This window comes from Nicotiana tabacum, chromosome 1, assembly GCF_000715075.1.
Source record: "Nicotiana tabacum cultivar K326 chromosome 1, ASM71507v2, whole genome shotgun sequence".
Lineage (NCBI taxonomy): Eukaryota > Viridiplantae > Streptophyta > Magnoliopsida > Solanales > Solanaceae > Nicotiana > Nicotiana tabacum.
Genome location: NC_134080.1, coordinates 72,564,000 through 72,585,256, shown reverse-complemented (window position 1 = coordinate 72,585,256; position 21,257 = coordinate 72,564,000). Strand labels below are relative to the sequence as shown.

At 38.8% G+C, this 21,257-nt stretch overlaps 2 protein-coding genes and 1 long non-coding RNA gene across 7 annotated transcripts; 2 read left to right on the top strand and 1 right to left on the bottom strand.

Moving 5' to 3' along the window:
• Positions 1 to 233: 233 nt before the first annotated feature.
• Positions 234 to 20,058, bottom strand: LOC107791702 (retrovirus-related Pol polyprotein from transposon TNT 1-94-like). Of its 5 annotated transcripts, none has more exons than XR_012708606.1 (8): positions 19,700 to 20,058; positions 17,560 to 17,602; positions 17,383 to 17,475; positions 17,233 to 17,295; positions 16,869 to 16,964; positions 16,698 to 16,775; positions 15,342 to 16,149; positions 10,272 to 10,545 (listed from the first exon to the last, which is right to left on the bottom strand). XR_012708606.1 is itself a non-coding variant. In XM_016613815.2 (7 exons), exons 1-7 carry the CDS (start codon positions 19,828 to 19,830, stop codon positions 327 to 329), a joined length of 549 nt encoding a protein of 182 aa, XP_016469301.1. In that variant the 5' UTR covers positions 19,831 to 20,057; the 3' UTR covers positions 234 to 326. The 5 variants fall into 5 exon arrangements, 3 of the variants coding, with proteins under 3 accessions (XP_016469301.1, XP_016469300.1, XP_075107743.1); XR_012708607.1 differs by having other exon boundaries at positions 15,342 to 16,157; positions 19,700 to 20,057; XM_016613815.2 differs by lacking the exons at positions 10,272 to 10,545; positions 15,342 to 16,149 and adding an exon at positions 234 to 371 and having other exon boundaries at positions 19,700 to 20,057.
• Positions 3,881 to 7,590, top strand: LOC107791703 (uncharacterized). The gene is made up of 3 exons (XM_016613816.2): positions 3,881 to 4,124; positions 6,620 to 6,742; positions 7,079 to 7,590. Exons 1-3 carry the CDS (start codon positions 3,971 to 3,973, stop codon positions 7,288 to 7,290), a joined length of 489 nt encoding a protein of 162 aa, XP_016469302.1. The 5' UTR covers positions 3,881 to 3,970; the 3' UTR covers positions 7,291 to 7,590.
• On the top strand, positions 4,545 to 5,946 carry LOC142180273 (uncharacterized). The gene is made up of 2 exons (XR_012708596.1): positions 4,545 to 4,857; positions 4,973 to 5,946. It is a non-coding gene; the product is annotated as an uncharacterized LOC142180273 (long non-coding RNA).
• Positions 20,059 to 21,257: the final 1,199 nt, after the last annotated feature.

Here is a 21,257-nt window from a genome sequence, read left to right as displayed (position 1 = left end):
TGTCATGACCCTAACCCCGAACCCGGTCATGATGGCGCTTCTCGTGAAGACAAGGCCAGCCAATTTAACACAATTCACCTTTTTAAGCAGTTAAACATTACATAAGCAGTCTATACATTATTTAATGATAATTATTAGCGGAAGTACAACCCGACACAGCCCAAACTGGGGTGTCACAAGTCACGAGCATCTATGATACTAAACCCTCAAATGTAACTACAGAGTTTCAAATATTGAGCTAGAAACGTAAAAGAAATAAATAGAGAGGAGCTCCAGGCTGCGGATGCCAACGACTACCTAAAGACTCCTCGAAGATCCGCCTGAAGCTAGAATGAATCAGTACTCGGGAGCGGAACCAGCGACGCCTGAATCTGCACACATGGTGCTGAGAGTAATGTGAGTACTCCGACCCAGTGAGTAATAAATATAAATAATGACTGAAAGTAAGAAAACACATAAACACAAGGTATTCTATAATGAAGCAGTTAAATAAGAAATTTGCAAGCATAAAACCAATGAAAAGTAGAATAAAATACTTCTACAACAATTAAACAGGTAATTGACAGACAATTAAGATTAAAGTAAACACATAGAAGTTTGCCCCTCAGGCACAGTATCAACAATCTCCGCCCCTCGGGCTTAATCTCACATCACAATGGGTACTCGCGCTCACTTGGGGTGTGCAGACTCTGGGAGGGGCCCCTTACGGCCCAAGCGCAATATCAAGCCATCTCGTGGCATCAAATCTAGGCCCTCGGCCTCTTATCAATCAAGCCACCTCGTGGCGTATATATGTATCTCAGTCCCTCGGCCTCATATCAGTATCAGTGTTCCTCCCAATATAGGCCCTCGGCCATACTCAGTCAAAAATCACCACAAGCCTCTCGGGCAATAGTAAAACAGTGTTTCTTAGCCCAAACATCATTTAAAATATCATTTAAGTCTTAAAACTGAGTAAACGTGGCTGAGTAGTAAAACAGTGGAAAATAACGTGACTGAGTTCAAGTATAAGTCAAAACAATGAGGAAATATCAATAAAAATCCCCGAAGGGTTCAAATAGTTGGCACTAGACCCAAATATGGCATTCAGCCCAAATAATGATGATAGCAAAAGTATTCAATCAAATACGCAGTAAAATCATCAATCGGGACGGACCAAGTCATAATTCCCAATAGTGCATGACCCCACGCTCATCATCAAGCGTGTGCCTCACCTCAATATATCACTACGATGTGCAATCCGGGGTTTCAAACCCTCAGGACATCATTTATCGCGAATGTGGGTCTATTTTCACCCATAGCTGCTCATTTTGAGAGATTTTTGAAGAGGATTGAAGAGGGATTCAAGGGGAATCACCTGGAGGTAAGATTCTTGGACTAAAAAATCGATTATCATGTGAATTTCACGTAGAAAATCATGAAAACTAAGCCTAAAATTGAAGAACTAGGGCTTGAGAAATTGAACTTTTGATTTGGGATTTGAAGGACCATTTGGGGTCGGATTTGAGAACTTTTGATATGTATGAACTCGTGAGGAGATAAGGAATCTAATGATGTAAAAATTTCTGAGTTTTGAGAAGTGGGCCAGGGGCTCGGGTTTTGCTAATTTTGGGATTTTCGGTATTTTTTGATTGTTTTCGCTCGGGCTTGGTTCTCTTAGCATATTGTGACCTATTTGTTCTGATTTTGGATAGATTCGACGCACGTGGAGGCCGATTTGAGGGGCAAAGGTGTCGCGAGATAGAGATTTCACCGGTTCGAGGTGAGTAATGATTGTAAATGATGCTCTGAGGGTTTGAAACCCCGGATTTCACATCGTAGTGCTATATTGAGGTGAGACACACGCCAGGTGTAGAGCGTGGGGTCGTGCACTATTGGAGATTGAGACTTTGTCCGTCCCAAGGAAGGTCTCCCACACAAGGTTAGACAAGCCACTTACCTCGAGCAAACTCAAACTCAACCCGAAACCACGCTTTTGCCACGAGTATCCAACTCCAAATGGCCCAAATCTATTCAATTCAATTGCATATTGTAACTAACACCTCAAGTGACTGATTCTACGATTTAATTCAAAGCTAATACGTGAAATTAAGTAAAATGACCAAAATGCCCCTCAGGTCCACGTCTCGGAATCGGGTGAAAGTTATATTTTCAGAAACCTCGTACTCTTACAAGTCTATACATAACAAGAATACTGAAATCGGAGTCCAAATGACCCCTCAAATCCTCATTTAAAGGTCTCTTAAACTCAAGCCATAATTACCTCTTTTTTCCAAATTTCTCACAATTATTTAGGTCTTTAATCATATGAAAACGAGTTATAAAGTCAAGAACGTTAGCTCCAAGTGATTCCCCTTTGTTTTCCTCAAAAAGCCCTATCAAAAGCTTCAAACCCGGATGAAAATGGTGGAAGAATAGCTAAATTTCGCAAAGGCAACTATTTATATGTTCTGCCCAGCAATTACTGTATTTGCGGCCTTGGGACCACATCTGCGGTCCCGCTTCTGTGGATCCTATGTCGCATCTGCGACTTCCATTTAAAAAGGCCAGGATCGCATCTGCGATCATTTTTTTCCGCATCTGCGGAATCTGAAGGAAAAGTCAAGAATCCGCTTCAGCGGTCTCCACGCCGCTTCTACGGCTCCGCACCTGCGGAACCCCAACCGCAGGTGCAGTTATGACAGGTACCACCAAAAATTTGCAATCTCTTAACTTCAAAATCTTTCCGTCAACCATCGGAAATCATCCCGAGGCCCCGGGGACCTCAACCAAAAGCACCAACATCACCTAATACTTTATTCCAACTTGTACCAATCCTTAAAACACCTAAAACAACATCGGAAACTCGAATTAATCAAGGATTTAAGCCTAAGAACTCCAAATTGCCTCAAAATACGCTTTTGATCAAAAGCCTAACCAAACTACGTCCGAATGACCTGAAATTTTGCACACACATCCCAAATGACATGAAGGAGCTACTACAACTCTCGAAATTCCATTCCGAACCTCGGATCAAAATCTCACTATCGACCCGAAAAACCTCAAAAATTCAACTTTCGGCATTTCAAGCCTAAATTAGCTACGAACCTCCAAAACACACTTCGAACACGCTCCCAACCCGAAATCACTCAACGAAGCTAACGGGACCATCAAATTTCCATTCCGAGGCCGTCTTTACATCGTTCCGACTACGGTCAACTTTCCAACACTTAAGCTCTCATTTAGGGACTAAGTGTCCCAAAACTCTCCGAAACTCCAAAACCGAACGTCCCGACAACCTAAAATAGCAGAAATAAACAGGGGGAAGTAGTTAATAGGGGATTCAGGTGTTAATTCCTAAGACGACCGGCCGGGTCATCACAATAGGACACTAGTAAAAATAAAAGGACACATGGCTTTTCAAAATTTTGAAATTACTCCCATACTTTTTTGGCCTACCTCTACTTCTCCGTAGGCCCTCCAATATTTTGAGTTCTTTAATACTAGATTTTTTTTTACATTTTTTATTGAAGTTTAAGACCAGCCCAAAGTAACAGTAATAAACGCGCCTTACATGTTATACAATGTGCAACACTAGTTGTACTCCACTCTCACAAGAATAAAATACTACTCCTCCGTTCCTAAAAAAAATGGCCATTTTCTAAATTTGAAAACAATTTAACTTAAATTTTTAATTCTATCATTAATGAGAAACTTTTATAACCATATAAATATTCTGGACCCCTTTATGACTTTTTTAGGACCATAAATTCAAGAAGTATTTATTTTTTCTTAAAATATGTCATTTTCTTTTAAATTACCTGCCCAGTCAAATAAGCCCAGTATAAATTGGAACGGAGGTAGCATCAAATTCCCACATAAATACGACATCATTTTGTTTCCATATCATTTTCTTCCTCAACTTCAAAGGCCCCACAATTCACATACCCTTTTGCGCCTGCCTATCAATCTCTCAGGTCTCGACACAGAAATGGGTGCGGGGCGTGAAGTGTCCATCTCATTGGACAATGTAAGAGACAAGAACATGATGCAACTAAGGAAGATCAACACTGCACTCTTCCCTATTCGTTACAAAGATAAATACTACTCCGATGCCCTTGCCTCTGGTGATTTCACTAAGCTAGGTTCGTTTTCATTTCTGGGCTTTCCTTATATTTTTAGTTTTCATATCTAGGGTTTTCTAGAATTTCCGAAGTCTATCTTTTGTAAATAATGTTAGTGTTTAGGATTTCATATTAGTATTGGATTAGTAGTAGTTGCGGTGATGTTGTGTTGGGTGTTTTGAGGGTCGATGCTATTTCAATGTGTTTCTATTGGCACTGGTATTATTTTATGGCTTGATGGATGGTTCTAAGTTGTGTTTATGATTTAAGATATTCATGCTAACATACAATTGAGAGGATAAAATTTATATCAGTTTGGAGCTCTATACATAAGATCCACCCTGGAAGCTAACTTTGCCATACTTCTCTTACATAGCAAAGAAACTAGCTGATGCACGACATGCACCACAATTCACTCCGCTACATCAAAATGAGGTATTGTGTATATTCTATCAAATTAATCTAATCAGTTCTGTTTTCAAGGGAGAAGCTCAAATGAGTAACTTGAAGTTTTGGACTCTATAATTTAATTTTTCATGCTGTTATTTTGATGCCAGTTTCCAACACTAAGCCTTTGCTTCGGTAACTAGGACCCCCATAAAAAAAGCAACGATAAGTGTCCCTGGAAAAGACAGTGTAAGAGTAATATCCACAGTTGGTGCTTATGAAGGCAAGTAAGTCAAGGTAAATAGATTCAATGCAGAATTTAGAAGATAAACCTATTTGGCTCCACTTTGTCACAAGCACGTTGAAGGTCAGAAGTTCAGGGAAATCTTTCTCTCTTATTTTTCCTCTTTTCTGGATTGTGTAGTATTTATAAGAATAGGGACACAATCAAAGTCTAATAATAGTAGTAATAGTAATAGCAGGTTTTGAGTCTATGACCAAAGTAGGAAGTGAAGGAATCAAGAAGCAAATGGAGGACATTCTGGAGACAAAGGATGGGAGAGGAAGATGACAAATGAAGAGAGAATGTTGTGTATATGGTGCAACAACTCAAGTCTAGCTCCATAAAAGGGAACAAAACTGGGGTTTGTAGCAAGGAGCTTTACCCTGCACGAGTTCTAGGTTTAAGTGGTTAGAGGGCTCTCCAAGGACAAAGGACGGGTCAAAATTGGAAGTGGTCCTTCTTTCTGTTGTTGCTCAAGATGGTCGATTGCTGCAGTCGACTACCCTATGCCTGACCACTGGTTGCTAGGCTATCTTTTTGCACCTAGTCGATTTCCTAATTTTCCTGAATCCTATTAGAATCCAACAGAAATTTTAGCTTGATTTTGTAGTTTTGCCCTCTGGAATATTTGGATAAACTTAAATCTCCAAAATATTAAGGAAAAAAGGAACCATTTTAGTATGTCATATCTGTTAGGGCACCTGATACTTGATACATTTGGTTTTGTATAGCTGATACTTTGGTCTTTCTCTTCTCCATTTGCTAGATTAGCGTGGGTTGAAATCTGATGTAGTTGTCTATGTCTTTACCACCAAATTGTTGCAATCTCATAAATCTCAACCTATCTGAATACATATACAGCTGCAACATCATATTAATATTTTCCAGACATCTCTTCCCCCTTAGTGCAGTGTTCATGACATGCTATGGAATGCCCATCGTGTTTCTTGTTGTTCAAGTAGTGAAGTACAAAAATAAAAAGACCTTATATTTCACAAATCAGATTTTATATTAGGTTTCCTGAAAGAGTTGCTATAAAAGTTTATTTGAAAAATATTATGTGAATATCTGCTTATGGAGTGTACTTATTTTTCTTCTTCTTTAAATTTCCAGGGGAGTTGGTGGGGAGCTATCTTGCAATGGACCTTTTAATTCACTTAATCAGTTTTTTTTTACAAAATGGAGAACTTTTACCTTAAAAGTAAGATCTGATGCTCTTGAGCATTGTGTGATTGACTCTCTATTAAAGTTTCCAGTAACTAGGTCTTGTTCAAGCTTTGGTACTATAGTAAACAAAACATGCTCTTTAATGGAGAAAGATGAATTAACAAATGCCAGTGAGCATGTTTATTTAACATAAATAAGTACAGTAATAATTGTTGCTTGAAGCATGATCTGCTGTTCATGTGAAATAATGGCAAGTTAAAGATGCAGTTCTTCTCCTCGTTAGGATTATTATAGAATGCAAATAACAATGTATAATTACCACTTCCTAAAAAGTTCTTGAAGAACATTGTTTGCTTAAATGAGAGAAATAAAAGAAGCATGTGAGATTATTGGATTATGCTTCTTCCTTATGGGTCAATAGAGAAAGTAGTGTGGATGTTTAGTGAACATACGAAGTTCAACTTGATAATTTTTTCTGCAAGTGGTAGAGATATTGATTTGTCATTTGATTATTGTTTTAATTTTTTTTTTTTTTTTTTTTGTGGTTGGATGGGGGGGGGGGGGGTTTCCTTATAGCATAAGGAGGTGACCTGTTTCCCCTGTCCGGTGTCATCTTTCCTCTGTATAATTTTTGATATTTCAAATGTCTGACCTGTTTTGATTAATTTTTTTGCTGCAGCATATTATAGTGACATTTGTGTAGGTTCAGTTGCATGTCGACTTGAGAAGAAGGAAGGTGGAGCTGTTCGTATTTACATAATGACTTTGGGTGTTTTAGCTCCATATCGTGGTCTAGGAATTGGTAGGTGATCAGCTTATCTTGCCCACCTTGTTCAGAGTGAATATTAACACTAAACTTTCCTCTTTTCCTTTCACGTTTACCACTGAACATTTGTGTTTTGATAGAACCCCCAACTTATATCATTTTTTCAATCCTTTTTTTTTTAAGTATCAGTATCTTTTCTTTTAGTCATTGAATTCTGTTAAAATGCAGCAAGTAAACTCTGAGATTTACGAAATGGTATTGAACTATTCTATGAGTAGCTGCAGAGAATTCAATTGATGTTCACTTTCTCCTGATACCTTAGTATAATTGAACTGCTTCTTATGTATTCATCATGTTTCATATACTGTGCAGGTACAAAGCTGTTAAATCATGTGCTTGATCTTTGTACAAAGCAGAATATCAAAGATATTTACTTGCATGTACAGACAAGTAATGAAGATGCCATTAACTTCTATAAGAAATTTGGCTTCGAGGTTACTGATACCATCCAAAACTATTACACAAACATTACCCCACTAGACTGTTATGTCCTAACCAAGTTTCTCTCTCAAACAAAGAAATGATACGTGGGAGCTACCTCGGTTGAGATTTCGTCGAGCCTCGACATAGTTTTGAGGTTCTGAACCTTCTGGTTCTACTCTTTGTTATTTATGGGGTAATATACCACGATTGTTGGACTGCCTCTCTTTTTTGTATCATCTTAATGTGCAACAAGTGGTTTAATTGTTAAAGATATAGGACAGTTCATTTAAGGCAGAATTTAGTTATTGTTTGAGTCATGATTGACCCCTTTAATGGTATGTGTATCTCCGCACAAAGCTTCATAGATATATCATGCAAACAGAAGCAGTCGGTTTTTGCTTTATAGTTGTACTTAAAATCCTGTTTGATGTATGAGGCAGAAAGTTTTCAGCCGAGAGGGAAAGCAGATAGGTAACAGGAGAGATTGTTCCATCTTGAAGCACTTTTGTTGATTATGATATAGTTATATATCTCACAGCATAAACTTCCGCAGCTCTTTGTAGAATTGATACGCAATTTTGTGAATATATAATTTGGCTATGGGTGCTTTATGGCGGACAACTGCCACTGCTGCCTAAATATTTCTAACTTCTTTGACGAGTCAATTGGGCAAATTAATTGGCCGAAGAGAGATACTTTGGCTGGCATCATATGTTACATTAGTCATACTTGAAGCTGATCTGGGAAGGGAACGTCGAAGTGACTTTGGAAGAACTCTATGTGACATTGAAGGAAAGGGAAAAGTTAAAGGATAAACAAAAGTACCCCCCAAAGATTTTACCTTTTCTTATGCGTTTGAGGATAATTAGAAAGTTTCGAAATGTATAGGAGACTCTCAATTGATTGGTTCTAATGTTAAGCTGCTTATTCAACCAGGATTCATTATCGAGTCCACGAGGAGGAGATTACTAAATCTGGATTGCGGATAAAGGAACGAAGAAGACACATTTATTAACTGATTTCCTTACCTGAAGAAAATTAAGTTATGATTAAAGATGTTTTTAGAGGAAAGCTTTGGCTGTTTGCTTTAGCAACAACGCTAAAGGGCAGTCCAAGATGGTGGTTTGGAACATCTAAGAGGACACCTGATCCACGCTATCTTCCCTTGGTAAAGAGTAATTTAAAATCTAAATCATCACTTCAATTCAAGGGCAAACCGATTTCCTAGTTACCGGGCTGAGCGCACCTTTGGTACTCCCTCTGCTGCTACTAGAGCTACTGAATATCAACCTAAGAGATACTAGACCAGGTGCGAAAGCAAGGGGCAAGCGCCGCAAAGGGTTGACAGGGCAGCTTGGCTGATAGAAAAAGAGATGGTACCGAAAGCGGGAGGCTCGTAGACGCTACTAGTGCAATGACTAGTCTTATCAATTCGCCTTCATAAAAAAAATAGTCAAATTTGGTGACTACTATTTTAGTGTTCACCCTCTCATCCCAGCAATCATCATCTTTGGGGGAACGAATCTGCCTCATAGGATGCCGCCTGTCTTCCAACCAGGACTATGTGCGGATATTGTGAGAATTTGACGACCGGAATTCGGAGCCTTGATGCCTAATGAGAGTGCCCAAAAAGTTATGGAAGCTTCCAAAGCTTTACATGGGAAAGCAACAATATCGCCTTTCTTGAACACCTTTTGGAAGATTTGCAGCAAAACGGAGTAGGGGGAGAAGCCTATAAAGATGCGGTAGATCTAGCGAAATTATGCTCCATGTCCCCCTTTTCACAGAACATGGAGAGATGAATTGATATATTTATTGAATCCGTCGGGACTGACGGGGCTCGAACCCGCAGCTTCCACCTTGACAGGGCGGTGCTCTGACTTCACATCTCATCAGGAGGACGGGGAGATATGAAAAAAGAAACGTAGTGAGTCATTTATTCTCAAAGCTGGTTGGGAATCGATAAGAAATTGAACGGGCATTCAAGCTTGGACTCCATTCAGAAAGAGCGAGCTACGCCTAGCTTAGCCTATCCAATATTCGATTCACAACGGGCTTTTTTAGCTGATTTTCCTCTCTCCATATAAAGTCAGTCTCAGTGTTGGGCGGAGCCCATTGTCAAAGGATCGTTTCGCTGGAATGCTTGCTAGAATATAGCTACTCCCACTAAAAGAAAATTTTCACTATATGTTATTGCTACAAACCCTATAGTTGATCTGTCACAGATTGAGGCATATCTTTTAGAGATGATCACGTCAGCAACGACAAGTGGATCATTCATGCGCAAACCGAATGAAGAAGTCGGAAGCAATTCATCGCCCGTGGGAACTTGCTGATAGTGAGGAAGCCATAATCTATCTATCGGATTGCCTATTTGTCTATCTGTCTGAAGAGAGAATGTAAGAGACTCTCACTAGGGCAAGCACAAAATACCCCGTTCGAGTCCCCGGACGAAGGTGAGACCAACTTCTTGACATCAGATCATCTTGGACAATTACTAATTCTATTCTTCTAGATGCGCTCTACATTTATCAAGCTCGTAAACTCGCAATTGACTCCAAAATCATTGTTGATTGCTTCAATGAAAATAAAGAAGCCCCTAAAATTACCCATACCTAAACTCATGGTGGAGCTTCATTTCATCCAAATTCTCGGCTGGCCATTTCAAAATCGTCTATACAATTAGGGAAAACAACAAAGTGGTACTCTTTAGCAAACTTCAACTGCAATTCTCAGTTTAACTATAGGTTTTCCTCTACAACTGATCTTCCTCAACAAATTCAGGTTTTTTCTCTCAAAAAAGAGAATGCGGGGTAGAGGAATTGGTCAACTCATCAGGCTCATGACCTGAAGATTGCAGGTTCGAATCCTGTTTCATTCTTCTTCTGGACCTTCGCTTGAACGAAAAAACTCGATCAGCTTGACTTTCCCAACTGCCACCTCGAGCCCTTCTTTACGGTCTGGATTTTTGTGTCGTTTCAATCCTCGTGGTGGATGGGGAAGAAAGGGATGCTGATACGTGACACGACTTAGCCTGTTGTCAGTGACTAATAAAAGCGCAATAAGTGGTGAAATACTGGTGTTTGATACTTCATCAGAGGCAACATCTATTTGTTTCATTATATCAAATGTACAGGTTTCTATTTACATGATTGGCCAGTCTTGAGCCAGCAGTGATGGTAAGCAACTACACTATATATCACACTGTATATTACTCTTATTTGTATACTGGAAACGTATTGACTTCTGGCGCTACTGCAGATACCACTTCAGTAAGCCACACCACCAGAGAAAGCATCTCCATCGGGAAGCAAAGATTCTGTCAGCCAGTAGCCATCCCAAGAACCACCAACACACTGTAAATCACAAGTCATGTTTATTTTCTTCTTCGAACGAAATGAATTTTAAAAAAAAAAGTGAAAATCCCAAGGAAACCAGAACTAAAAAGAAAATATTAAGTGTAGATAACATGCCCCCCATGGCTTTGGTCTATTGGTAGAGAATAATAGAGATGGAATGCAAGGTTGATCCTATATTTCTGCCTTACAAAAGGCAATGCAAGACATTCCTCCTTTATTAATTGTTGGCAGAAGATACATAATTGAGGTAATAATGGTAAGTGAAGGCGGGCCAATGCATTTTGGTCTCTATAAGGTGCAAGCTAGAGGAAGATGTAGAATTCAGGAGGCAGGGATTTGAGCAAAGAATTTTTTTGGGTTTTTTTCACTTTTAGCCCGCACCAGAAACTATTTACATTTGGTAGCCGAAAAAGTATATAAAATTTATATAATTATTGTATTTAACATACAGAATGTATATACATACAAAAAATATACATTTTTTCGACTATTATTTTGAGAGCGGCTATATAGTGTCATTTTCCCAATTTTCTTGCCTAAACAACAAAGATCAATCTCTAGTTTCACCTCTATGAAAATATAAGGAAATTAAAATTTCATTTTCATTCATAAAGAATTTGATGAATTGCCCAAAAGCTACTCAGAAAACAGACTATGAAATCTCTGGACTAAATATTCGGAAATGCCGACAAGGCAACAAAACTATACAAAAATACAAGCAAACGAGTTTGCAAGACTTGCTCCACTACTCCTGGTTTCCGTAGGTTGTGCTTGGTGTCTCCATAGCATTTAATGGTAGATAATTACAAATACAGTTCGATGCAACATTTAGTCTATGTATGTGGACTCGGGTATGATTACATATTCATCTTCAGTTATAAGGAATCCAGTATGCAGTGCCTACTATGTACATGTCACACTCATTTTACATGCTATGTCAAGGCAAAGGAGGAACCAGGATAATATAGCCTTCAATTTAAATAAGTTAAATTCAAATAACTACGTTCTCCACAAGCAAAACAGCTGTTCTCTTGTTAAAGTTGCAGTCTCTTTTTATTTTGTTTGGTCCAATATACATCACCTAGATAGCAGCATATGTTTCTACTATCTTGGAAGCATTGAAATTAACTGTAGACATAAATGGAGAATTATAAACTATATAACCACACTCTATATTAGTCTCCCAGTACTCCAGCTTCCACCATATGCTTATGTTAGCGGAAACGTAAAAGAAAGAACACAAGATTTAACGTGGTTCGGATCAAAATAATCCTACGTCCACCAGAGAACAATTGCCCTTTTTAATATTAACAAAGGAAGGGGAGATTTCCCAATTACACTTAAGAGAATTTCTCTCTTAACTCTCTACTCACTACAATGTATTGTATTATTTTGGGATGATTTCTACAAGTGAAGGAGTGCATTTATTTATAGAGGTAAAGACCTCCTCTTGATGTCATTGGTGACATCAAACTACCTCCTCTTGATGTCATGGGTGACATCAAAGGAGGAAGCTTCCTCCTAGCATCCACACCAACTCTTCCAATTGGCATGCCATTGTTGACTAAACATAAACCAACATTTTCAATCTCTACCTTGGTTTGCGTTTCGAGCGTGTGAACAACTCTGGCCAAAACTTCTAAGCTTACTGGGCAACCCCGTTGTAAGAAACAAGAAGAATCAAACCATTGTTGAACATACCACCTCCACCTAGCAACTGTTCTCTTCGGAGTTGCATCAGTTGATGCACACCCCCGCCAAGTCCTTGCAGTGTGCAAACTTAGCGAGCGGGACTATCTTGGTCAACATGTCTGCAGCATTATCGTCTGTGATAACCTTCACGACCTTGATAGTTCCCTCATCAATAACATCTCGAATAAAATGAAATCTGACATCAATGTGTTTAGTGCGCTCATGAAATCTCTGATTTTTCATTAGATGAATAGCACTCTGACTATCACATCTAAGAGTTGATTTCAGCTGAACCAAACTCAATTCCGCTACTAAACTTTTCAACCAGATAGCTTCCTTTACCGCCTCCGCTGCTGCCATGTATTCTGCTTCTGTCGTAGACAAAGCGACAATCGACTGCAAAGTCGACTTCCAACTGACGGCACTGCCAACGAGGGTAAAAATGTATCCAGTTGTGGACCTTCTTCTGTCAAGATCTCCTGCATAGTCAGAATCCACATAACCGAGAATTGAAATACCTGTACCACTTTTTCGAAAGGTAAGACCAACACCAGAAGCTCCTTTGAGATATCTCAATATCCACTTGACAGCTTCCCAATGCCTCTTTCCTGGGTTGGACATGTATCTACTTACCACACTTATAGATTGAACAATATCTGGACGTGTGCATACCATAGCATACATAATACTACCAACTGCAAGGCTTGCACGTTTGCATATTGAATCTTTCGAGAACCCTTTCAATATACCTCTTCTGAGAAAGATGTACAACATCGTCTTCTCTTGAAATCTCCATACCAAGGATTTTCTTTGCAGCTCCTAAATCCTTCATGTCAAATTCCTTACTCAATAGTTTCTTCAAAGCATTTATCTCTGTAATGTTGTTAGCAGCAATAAGCATATCATCAACATACAACAGTAAATAAATCATTGAGTTACCAGACATCTTCTTGTGATACACACAACTATCAAATGCACTCCTTGAGAATTCATGTGTAGTCATGAATGCATCAAACCTCTTGTACCACTGTCTAGGGGATTGCTTCAAACCATACAAAGACTTCTTTAGTTGGCATACGTGATCTTCTTTTCCCTCAGCTAGGAAACCTTCAGGTTGATCCATATAGATTGTCTCTTCTAGATCACCGTGTAAGAAAGCAGTTTTGACATCAAGCTGTTGAAGCTCCAAGTCAAATTGTGCAACCAATGCTAGTAGCACGCGAATTGAGCTATGCTTCACGACCGGAGAGAAAATCTCATTGTAGTCAATTCCCTCCTTTTGGCTGAAACCTTTTGCAACCAATCTCGCCTTGAACCTAGCATCTTCCACTTCAGGAATTCCCTCTTTCTTTCGGTAGACCCACTTGCATCCAACTGTCCTCTTCCCCTTTTGTCTTTTCACTAAGACCCATGTCTGATTCTTGTGAAGAGACTCCATCTCTTCAGTCATGGCTAACCGCCATTGTGCGACATCCTTGCAAGAAGTTGCTTCAATATACGAGGAGGGCTCCAGATCTTTAATCTCTTCTTGTGCAGCTACGAACGCATATGCAATCAAGTTTGCTTGATTTATAAGGCGTTCCGGTTCTCGTGTCTGCCTCTTCTCCCTCCCCTTCGCAATTGTGTATGGTTCATTGACAGCAAGTTCTTCAACGCCTACATCTTCTGACTCATCTTTAACCTGAGTCTCTTGATCCTTTTCCTTGGCAAGCTCCACCGGAAGCTCCACCTGCTCGTTGTTCTTGTTTCCTGAAAACTCCACGGAAACTTTACGGGGATCAAGTATAGAGGATTCATCGAAGGTGACATCTCTACTAACTATAAATTTGAGTAAAGACAAACACCAAAGTTTGTACCCTTTTACTCCATCCACATACCCTACGAATATGGCCTTCTTAGCCCTTGGTTCAAGCTTTCCTTCATTAACGTGATAATAAGCTGGACACCCAAATACTCGTAAGTATGAATAGTTAGAGGGTTCACCTGACCATACCTCATTCGGAGTCTTAAAGTCAATTGCCGATGCTGGAGATCGATTGACAATATGAGCAGCAGTGTGAACTGCTTCAGCCCAAAATACTTTGGACATCTTTGGCTTGTAGGAGCATACAACGAGCCTTTTCAAGAAGAGTTCTGTTCATTCTCTCGGCAACTCCATTCTGCTGTGGGGTATGCCTGACAGTCCTATGTCTTGAGATCCCATGAACCTTGCAGAATTCATTAAACTCTTCATTGCAAAACTCCAAGCCATTGTCTGTGCGAAGATACTTGATTTTCCGCTCCATTTGATTTTCAACCAAAATCTTCCACTCTTTAAATGCTTCGAAAGCATCACTTTTTGCCTTCAAAAAATACACCCAAACCTTTCGTGAGAAATCATCAATAAAAATGAGAAGATACCTCTTTCCGCCCTTCGATGGAAGTTTAGAAGGACCCTATAAATCTGAATGGATGTAGTCTAGCACTCCTCTTGTCTTGTGTTTGCCAGTGCTGAAGCTGACCTTCTTCTGCTTCCCTAGAACGCAGTGCTCACAGAAGTCAAGCGTGCTGATCTTCTCACCTTCCAAAAGTTTACGATTGCTCAACATCTCCAGTCCACGTGCGCTCATATGACCTAGTCTCATGTGCCATAGTCTTGCCTTGTCATCATTAGATAACTGCACTGTAGATGCATTTGCAGAGCCAACAATGGTGCTTCCGGCCAATGTGTAAAGGCCGTTCTCCAGCTTGCCTTTCAGCATGACTAAAGAACCTTTAGTCACCTTCATAGTTCCTGCTTCGCTCATGTACCTGTAGCCTTGTTCATCCAGAGTACCCAAGGAGATCAAATTCTTCTTCAGATCAGGAACATGACGGACTTGTGTAATAGTCCTCACGATTCCATCATGGCAGCGAACCCGAACTGAGCCAATGCCAACTATTGCACAAGTTGCATTATTGCCCATTACTACGGTTCCTCCACTTTTCTCGTAGCTGCTAAACCAGTCTTTTCGGAACGTCATATGCAGAGTACAAGCAGAGTCTAACACCCATTTGTTTTCATAACTACTATTATTATTACACGATGTTGTTAGTACATAATCATTATCAAAATTATGTACCTGTTCAACTGTAGATGCACTCGCCTTTTCCTTGGACTTTGACATTGGGCAATCTCGTTCAAAGTGCCCCTTCTTGCCACAACCCCAACACTCTGTATTCTTCTTGTTCACACGAGACTTTGATCTGTGCTTTGATTTGGTCTTTCCCTGTTGGCTAGTCCGGCCTCTTACAAAGAGGCCACTTGCCTGGTCATCTCTATCTCCTTCAATGTGCCTCCGCACATCACTAGAGTTAAGTGCCTGCCGCACTTGCTCAAGCTTGATAGGCTCTTTGCTATACATCATTGAATTCTTAATATCACGATATCCTGAAGTCAATGAAAATAGCAAAGCACATGCAAGCGTCTCCTCCTCCCTTTTAATTCCTGCAATCTGTAAGTCCATGACAAGTTTATTAAACGCATCTAAATGATCTTGTAACGAAGTACCTGACCCCATCTTAAATGTGTGAAGACGCCGTTGTAACAACATTCTTGTTGTCACTGATCGGTCTTGGTATAGCCCTTCTAGCTTTTCCCACAACTGTTTGGCCGTCTCTTCGGTACCCGTACTCACTTCACAAAGCACGTTAGGTGCAAGGGATAGTTGGATTGCACTCAATGCATCCCCTTCAATCTTCTCCTTGTCGGGAGCTGATATATCCGTAGGATACTTTCCGTCAATAGCATGGATTGAACCTTCCCTCCGCAGTAACGCCATCATCTGGATCTTCCAGATATTGAAGTTGTTGCGTCCATTGAATCTATCAATTTCAAACTTCATGGAACTCATATTTGCTTGTTCTTTCTCCTTGGATCGTTAAAGAATCCTGTCACTCTGATACCAATTGTTAGCGGAAACGTAAAAGAAAGAACTCAAGATTTAACGTGGTTCGGATCAAAATAATCCTACGTCCACCAGAGAACAATTGCCCTTTTTAATATTAACAAAGGAAGGGAGATTTCCCAATTACACTTAAGAGAATTTCTCTCTTAACTCTCTACTCACTACAATGTATTGTATTATTTTGGGATGATTTCTACAAGTGAAGGAGTGCATCTATTTATAGAGGTAAAGACCTCCTCTTGATGTCATTGGTGACATCAAACTACCTCCTCTTGATGTCATGGGTGACATCAAAGGAGGAAGCTTCCTCCTAGCATCCACACCAACTCTTTCCACCAACTCTTCCAATTGGCATGCCATTGTTGACTAAACATAAACCAACATTTTCAGCATGCCATTGTTGACTAAACATAAACCAACATTTTCAGCTTATTTTCGTAGTAATAATTGAAATGAAAAATCTAAAGGGAAAAGCAGTTTAAGAAATATTGATTCAGCTCTGAACGAGGACGCGAGGAAGAAACAACAAACCTGAACCATGGTGAATTGGAAGATTTCTTCTTCCTCAGGTCGAGTACCTCGGACCCAGATACGCTGCTTATACAAATTCTACACGAGAGCATAGTAGAAATTAGACAACTCTTAAGCTTATCATTGCTCTTTCCCAAACATTCGGTAACAACCATGTGAAACCTGACGAACCTCATTTACATGCAAACTGCTCAAAATCTCCCTCTCCTGATGGCCAAGCAACACCCGATAAGTCGAATGATGAAAAATTCGCCTGAATCGTTCAAACTGCATGGCAGTACCCCAATCAAGTAAAGATATGTATTAGCATATATTAGCCTTTTTCTTTAATCATCATAGAATAAATGCAAGTATTTTCTAGTTGCTGCCTCTGGTGCAGGAATTATGGTCAAGTACCCTGACCTAAAGAGAACAAGGATCGACAGGCAGCTTACTCTTTGAGCATTCATAACGATTAAGGAAGAAAGCAAAAAAATTGAAGTCCAAATGAAAAAAGCCAGAAAAAGAAATGACCCAAAAAAGTTACATTACTGACCTGACCCAAGTCAAAAAAGCGCCCGAAGTAGGTAGACCTTTGAAAGGGATCAAATCCAGCAAACTATCACAAGAAGTCAAGGATTAAACTGCCAGCTTCAACTTTATGCGAAGTTATCAGACTGTTAGAGAAAGGAGTTTTAGATATTACTCTGTACATGACTTCAACTCCATAATCTTGATGAGGCTGGTCATTGTATTTCAATGCATCAAGCTGGTGGTGAACTGCTTCATCTGCACTAAACTATTGCAAAACCATAAAGTAAATTGATGCGTAAGCAAGCAAGCAGAAACTCTTATGATATGCCTTCAAGTGCTAGAAACTTACACTTAATCTTGGACCAAATGGCTTTTTCCTACGGGATTCAAGCCTACAACAGATAATGCATAGTTGGAAAGAGTTACAATTGAAATTCCCCAACTATGGATTGTTGAAGACATAGTTTAAGTAAATAAAGGTAAAATCTTGCTAACAGTTTAAACATGGTATGAGAGCAATGGAGAGACCTTGCTTCAAGTCTCACGATTAATCAAAAATAATTTTCACACACTTGGCCCAATCTCTTGGAATATACGTGAACTTAGCAATACAAAACATGATGGAAGTAAATGATCTATATGGGCGATACCGACTTTGAAATTAAGGCTTAACCTGTTGGTACACTTACATAAGGTACGATGTCTACCTGGAGTCTTTTTGTAGTCGGGTTATCTTGGCAATATAAGATTAAATTATAAACATTTTAAAAGAATATTTTAACAAGTAGTTAGTGATAGGACAAATGACATGCTTAGAGATGTTTTATGAACAAGTGTCTTATTTTAATTTAACCGTGAACTTGGCATGGTAAGTGACAAGTGTCTTGTCGCTTGATTTACAACATGACAAGTCTCATGTCTAGACGCAACTACATACTGCTATATACATTCCATTATCACTTCATCATTACTACACACAAATAATCAGTCTAATCATCACTTTTCATGTTGCAAGTCAATTGACAAGACATTTGTCACTTACCATGCCAAATGTCAGGGTTAAATGAAGGTGAGTAGGCACATGTCTGTAAAAAATCTCTAAGCATGCCATTTGTCTAGTAGCTACTTGTTAAAGTATTCTTTTGAAATATCTATAAGTTAATCTTATATTTGTAAAAATTCCCACATATTTCAAAAGATTTTGGAATCAAAGGATAAGATTTGCTGAATTTGTATGGTCCAAATATTTGTTTGATATCTTTTGGACTACAAACCAAAGTTAGACCGATAAAATATGACAAAAATTATTCATAGAAATATAATATTTCATGAACCAACAATTCTTATTGTAAATCAAAGATTTATCAATCATATTGTGACCCCATGTGTGTGCCCGAACATTCATGAGAGCTCTAGAGACTTGGGCCAAAATCTTATAAGAGCGGTCCCGCTCCACTCTCATATAAGTGAATTTGTCAAGTGCATAGTGCTAATAATACATCATCCTTAAGGAATATAGTTTCATTAAGAATTGTAACTCATCATCTCAATTAGTAGCCGTCAAGCACTGATCTTTTAGTGCTTTAGTGTCACCATTGACTTATTATTACTCATATGAACCTACTTCATGGGATCGCCAGTCACATAAGTTCGGGTTACCATCTTGTTGGCCTTAATCCCATTTCTCTTGAGGTTTGAAGAATTAATTTCTTCCCATAGGTTTGGTTAGAGGATCAACCAAAAGGTACTTCTGACTGCACACAGTCGATGGAAATTATTCCATTTCTTAGTAGTTGTCTAACAATGTCATGTCTCAATTTCATGTCTACTTTTATAGTTACAAGATTTTTTCTTGGTAATAGCAATTGCTGCTTCACAATCACATTCTATAGAAATAGGAGGCAACAAATCCTTGGATAAAGGAATTATATTATTATACAATGTTACACCAAGGACCCAAAGCATGTCATCAACAATAGGTTAGAGACTACAGTTAAAAAACCTATAATTCTACAAAACTCTCAGTTTGTTTAGAAAGATATAATATTGAACAACGAGGATTGGAGTTAAATTGGCCAAACGGAGCGGAATGGACATAGAGAACTCATACAACCGAGCGTAACTATTTTGAGATTGGGACTAGGTACTTGTTTTGTTGATGATAAGTTAGGGCGATGGTGGAAGCATTACGCATAAAACTGAACTGTCTAATGAATATAAGTTTTTGAAAGCAGCCCAAGAAATTATTATTTCAGTTGAACTAGGTAGATGACCTCAAATTTGTGGGACTGTGGTGACTGGGAACTTTAGGACAATTTGCTTTTTTATTACACACGAACACCACTAAAACTATACAACTGGTAAAAATATCAATTCAATAATCAAAATCCAGAGTTCAATTCCTAGTAAACTTAATAGCATTTTCAGAGGAAGAATTCAATTAATACAAAGTATTCAAGAGCAAACAAGAGAGAGATTAAGATGGTTACCAATCGGCAGAGAGAAAGTCAGGGACATCGGCAGAAGCAGAGATACGAGGCGTTAAAGGCTTAGATGATTCGAAAGGTTTGGCGAACATAGACAGAGACTGTGCAGATGACACGGAGGAGCTAAACGACATCGTATGCTTCTCTTCTCCACACAAAAGCTCTGTAGTGGATGATCGATTGTAGGAAGAGCTCCAGTTGTGCGCTATTTTTTGAGATTAGCCAACATTGCGTCTAAAGCAACATCGACTTTTGATTTTTAATTTCGAACCCTTCGATTCGGAATTGTCCAAAGATCTTACGATCGCGATCTCACCAGGTGCTGCCGAAAGAAGATGTTGTTTTCAAACCAAGAAGATAACAAAAAGGATCCCTTATGTTTGGGTAGATTCAAAGTGTCCTCCAGATATACGGGAAATGGTCAAATATGTCCCTCTACTATTCGAAAATGTTCACTTATATCCTCCGTTATACTAGTAGTCCACCATAGCCCCGACGTTATAAAACTGATGCAAAAACACCCCTATATTGTTAGAACCCTCCACCATGGCAAAATTATCCCACATGGCTTGATATATCACTAAGTTGGATGCCACATAGCATGCCACCTCATCACACCTATCCCATTTGACTCCCTCCCCTACTTCTTCTCTTGCACCTATTCCCTTCAAATCAGGGGCCGTAAGTAGACAATGTGGAAAGTGAATTGGAGTATATTGATTCGAACGAATCTCATTTCTGGTTTATTTTCTATTTGTTACAGTAATAGTCTCATTAATTAATTTGCAATAGTTAATTAACAATCAATGAAGTCATATACATGTTTGAACTAAGTACGGGAGACTCTGGAGATATGGATGAAGTTTTTGGAAGCAGGTTTTCTTTGGGGATTTATGCTTAAAGATATTTAGATGATTTCACAAGCAAATATTGTTCCTCTGTTGTATATTTCCTTTTGTATAAGTATGTGCTTAAGTTAATTGATGGTCATTAACATGTAGGTCTCTTCCATAGGCCAATAACTCCAACAATATCATTTTATTATCTAAACTTGTAGGTCTTCTTCTATTCTTTTAGGAGAATATCGTCTAACCCAACAGTATATACAGATATTGTCATATTTTTAGTATGATGAATGAAATTAAATGGGTTAATTTTATTTCATGTTTTCTTGGTCCTAATGTTTTCATATATTGGTTTGTCACATTCAGTTTAACTAAGATGACCTATGTTTACCTTGTTCGATGAGGATGTAAGTAAAGAAGAAGTGAAACGAGAGGAATTCTAAACCAACAGCTTTTTTGCTTGCTTAAGTTTGACCAAAATGGAGTAGGTATTGCTGAAAAGTAAAAACAGAATTCAGTACCTATATATGAGCCTCTAATGTGAGATGTAAAACCGAATCAAGCGTTTTGTTTTAAACTAGATTTTAAGGCAGAAAAAGTTGAATAAAGAAATTCCAATATACTATTCTCTTCCCATGCTCTCTGATGTAGTTTAGCATTTATATAGAGAGATCAAAAAATTAAAATTTTCAATTCAATTTGATTTTTGATGAAAG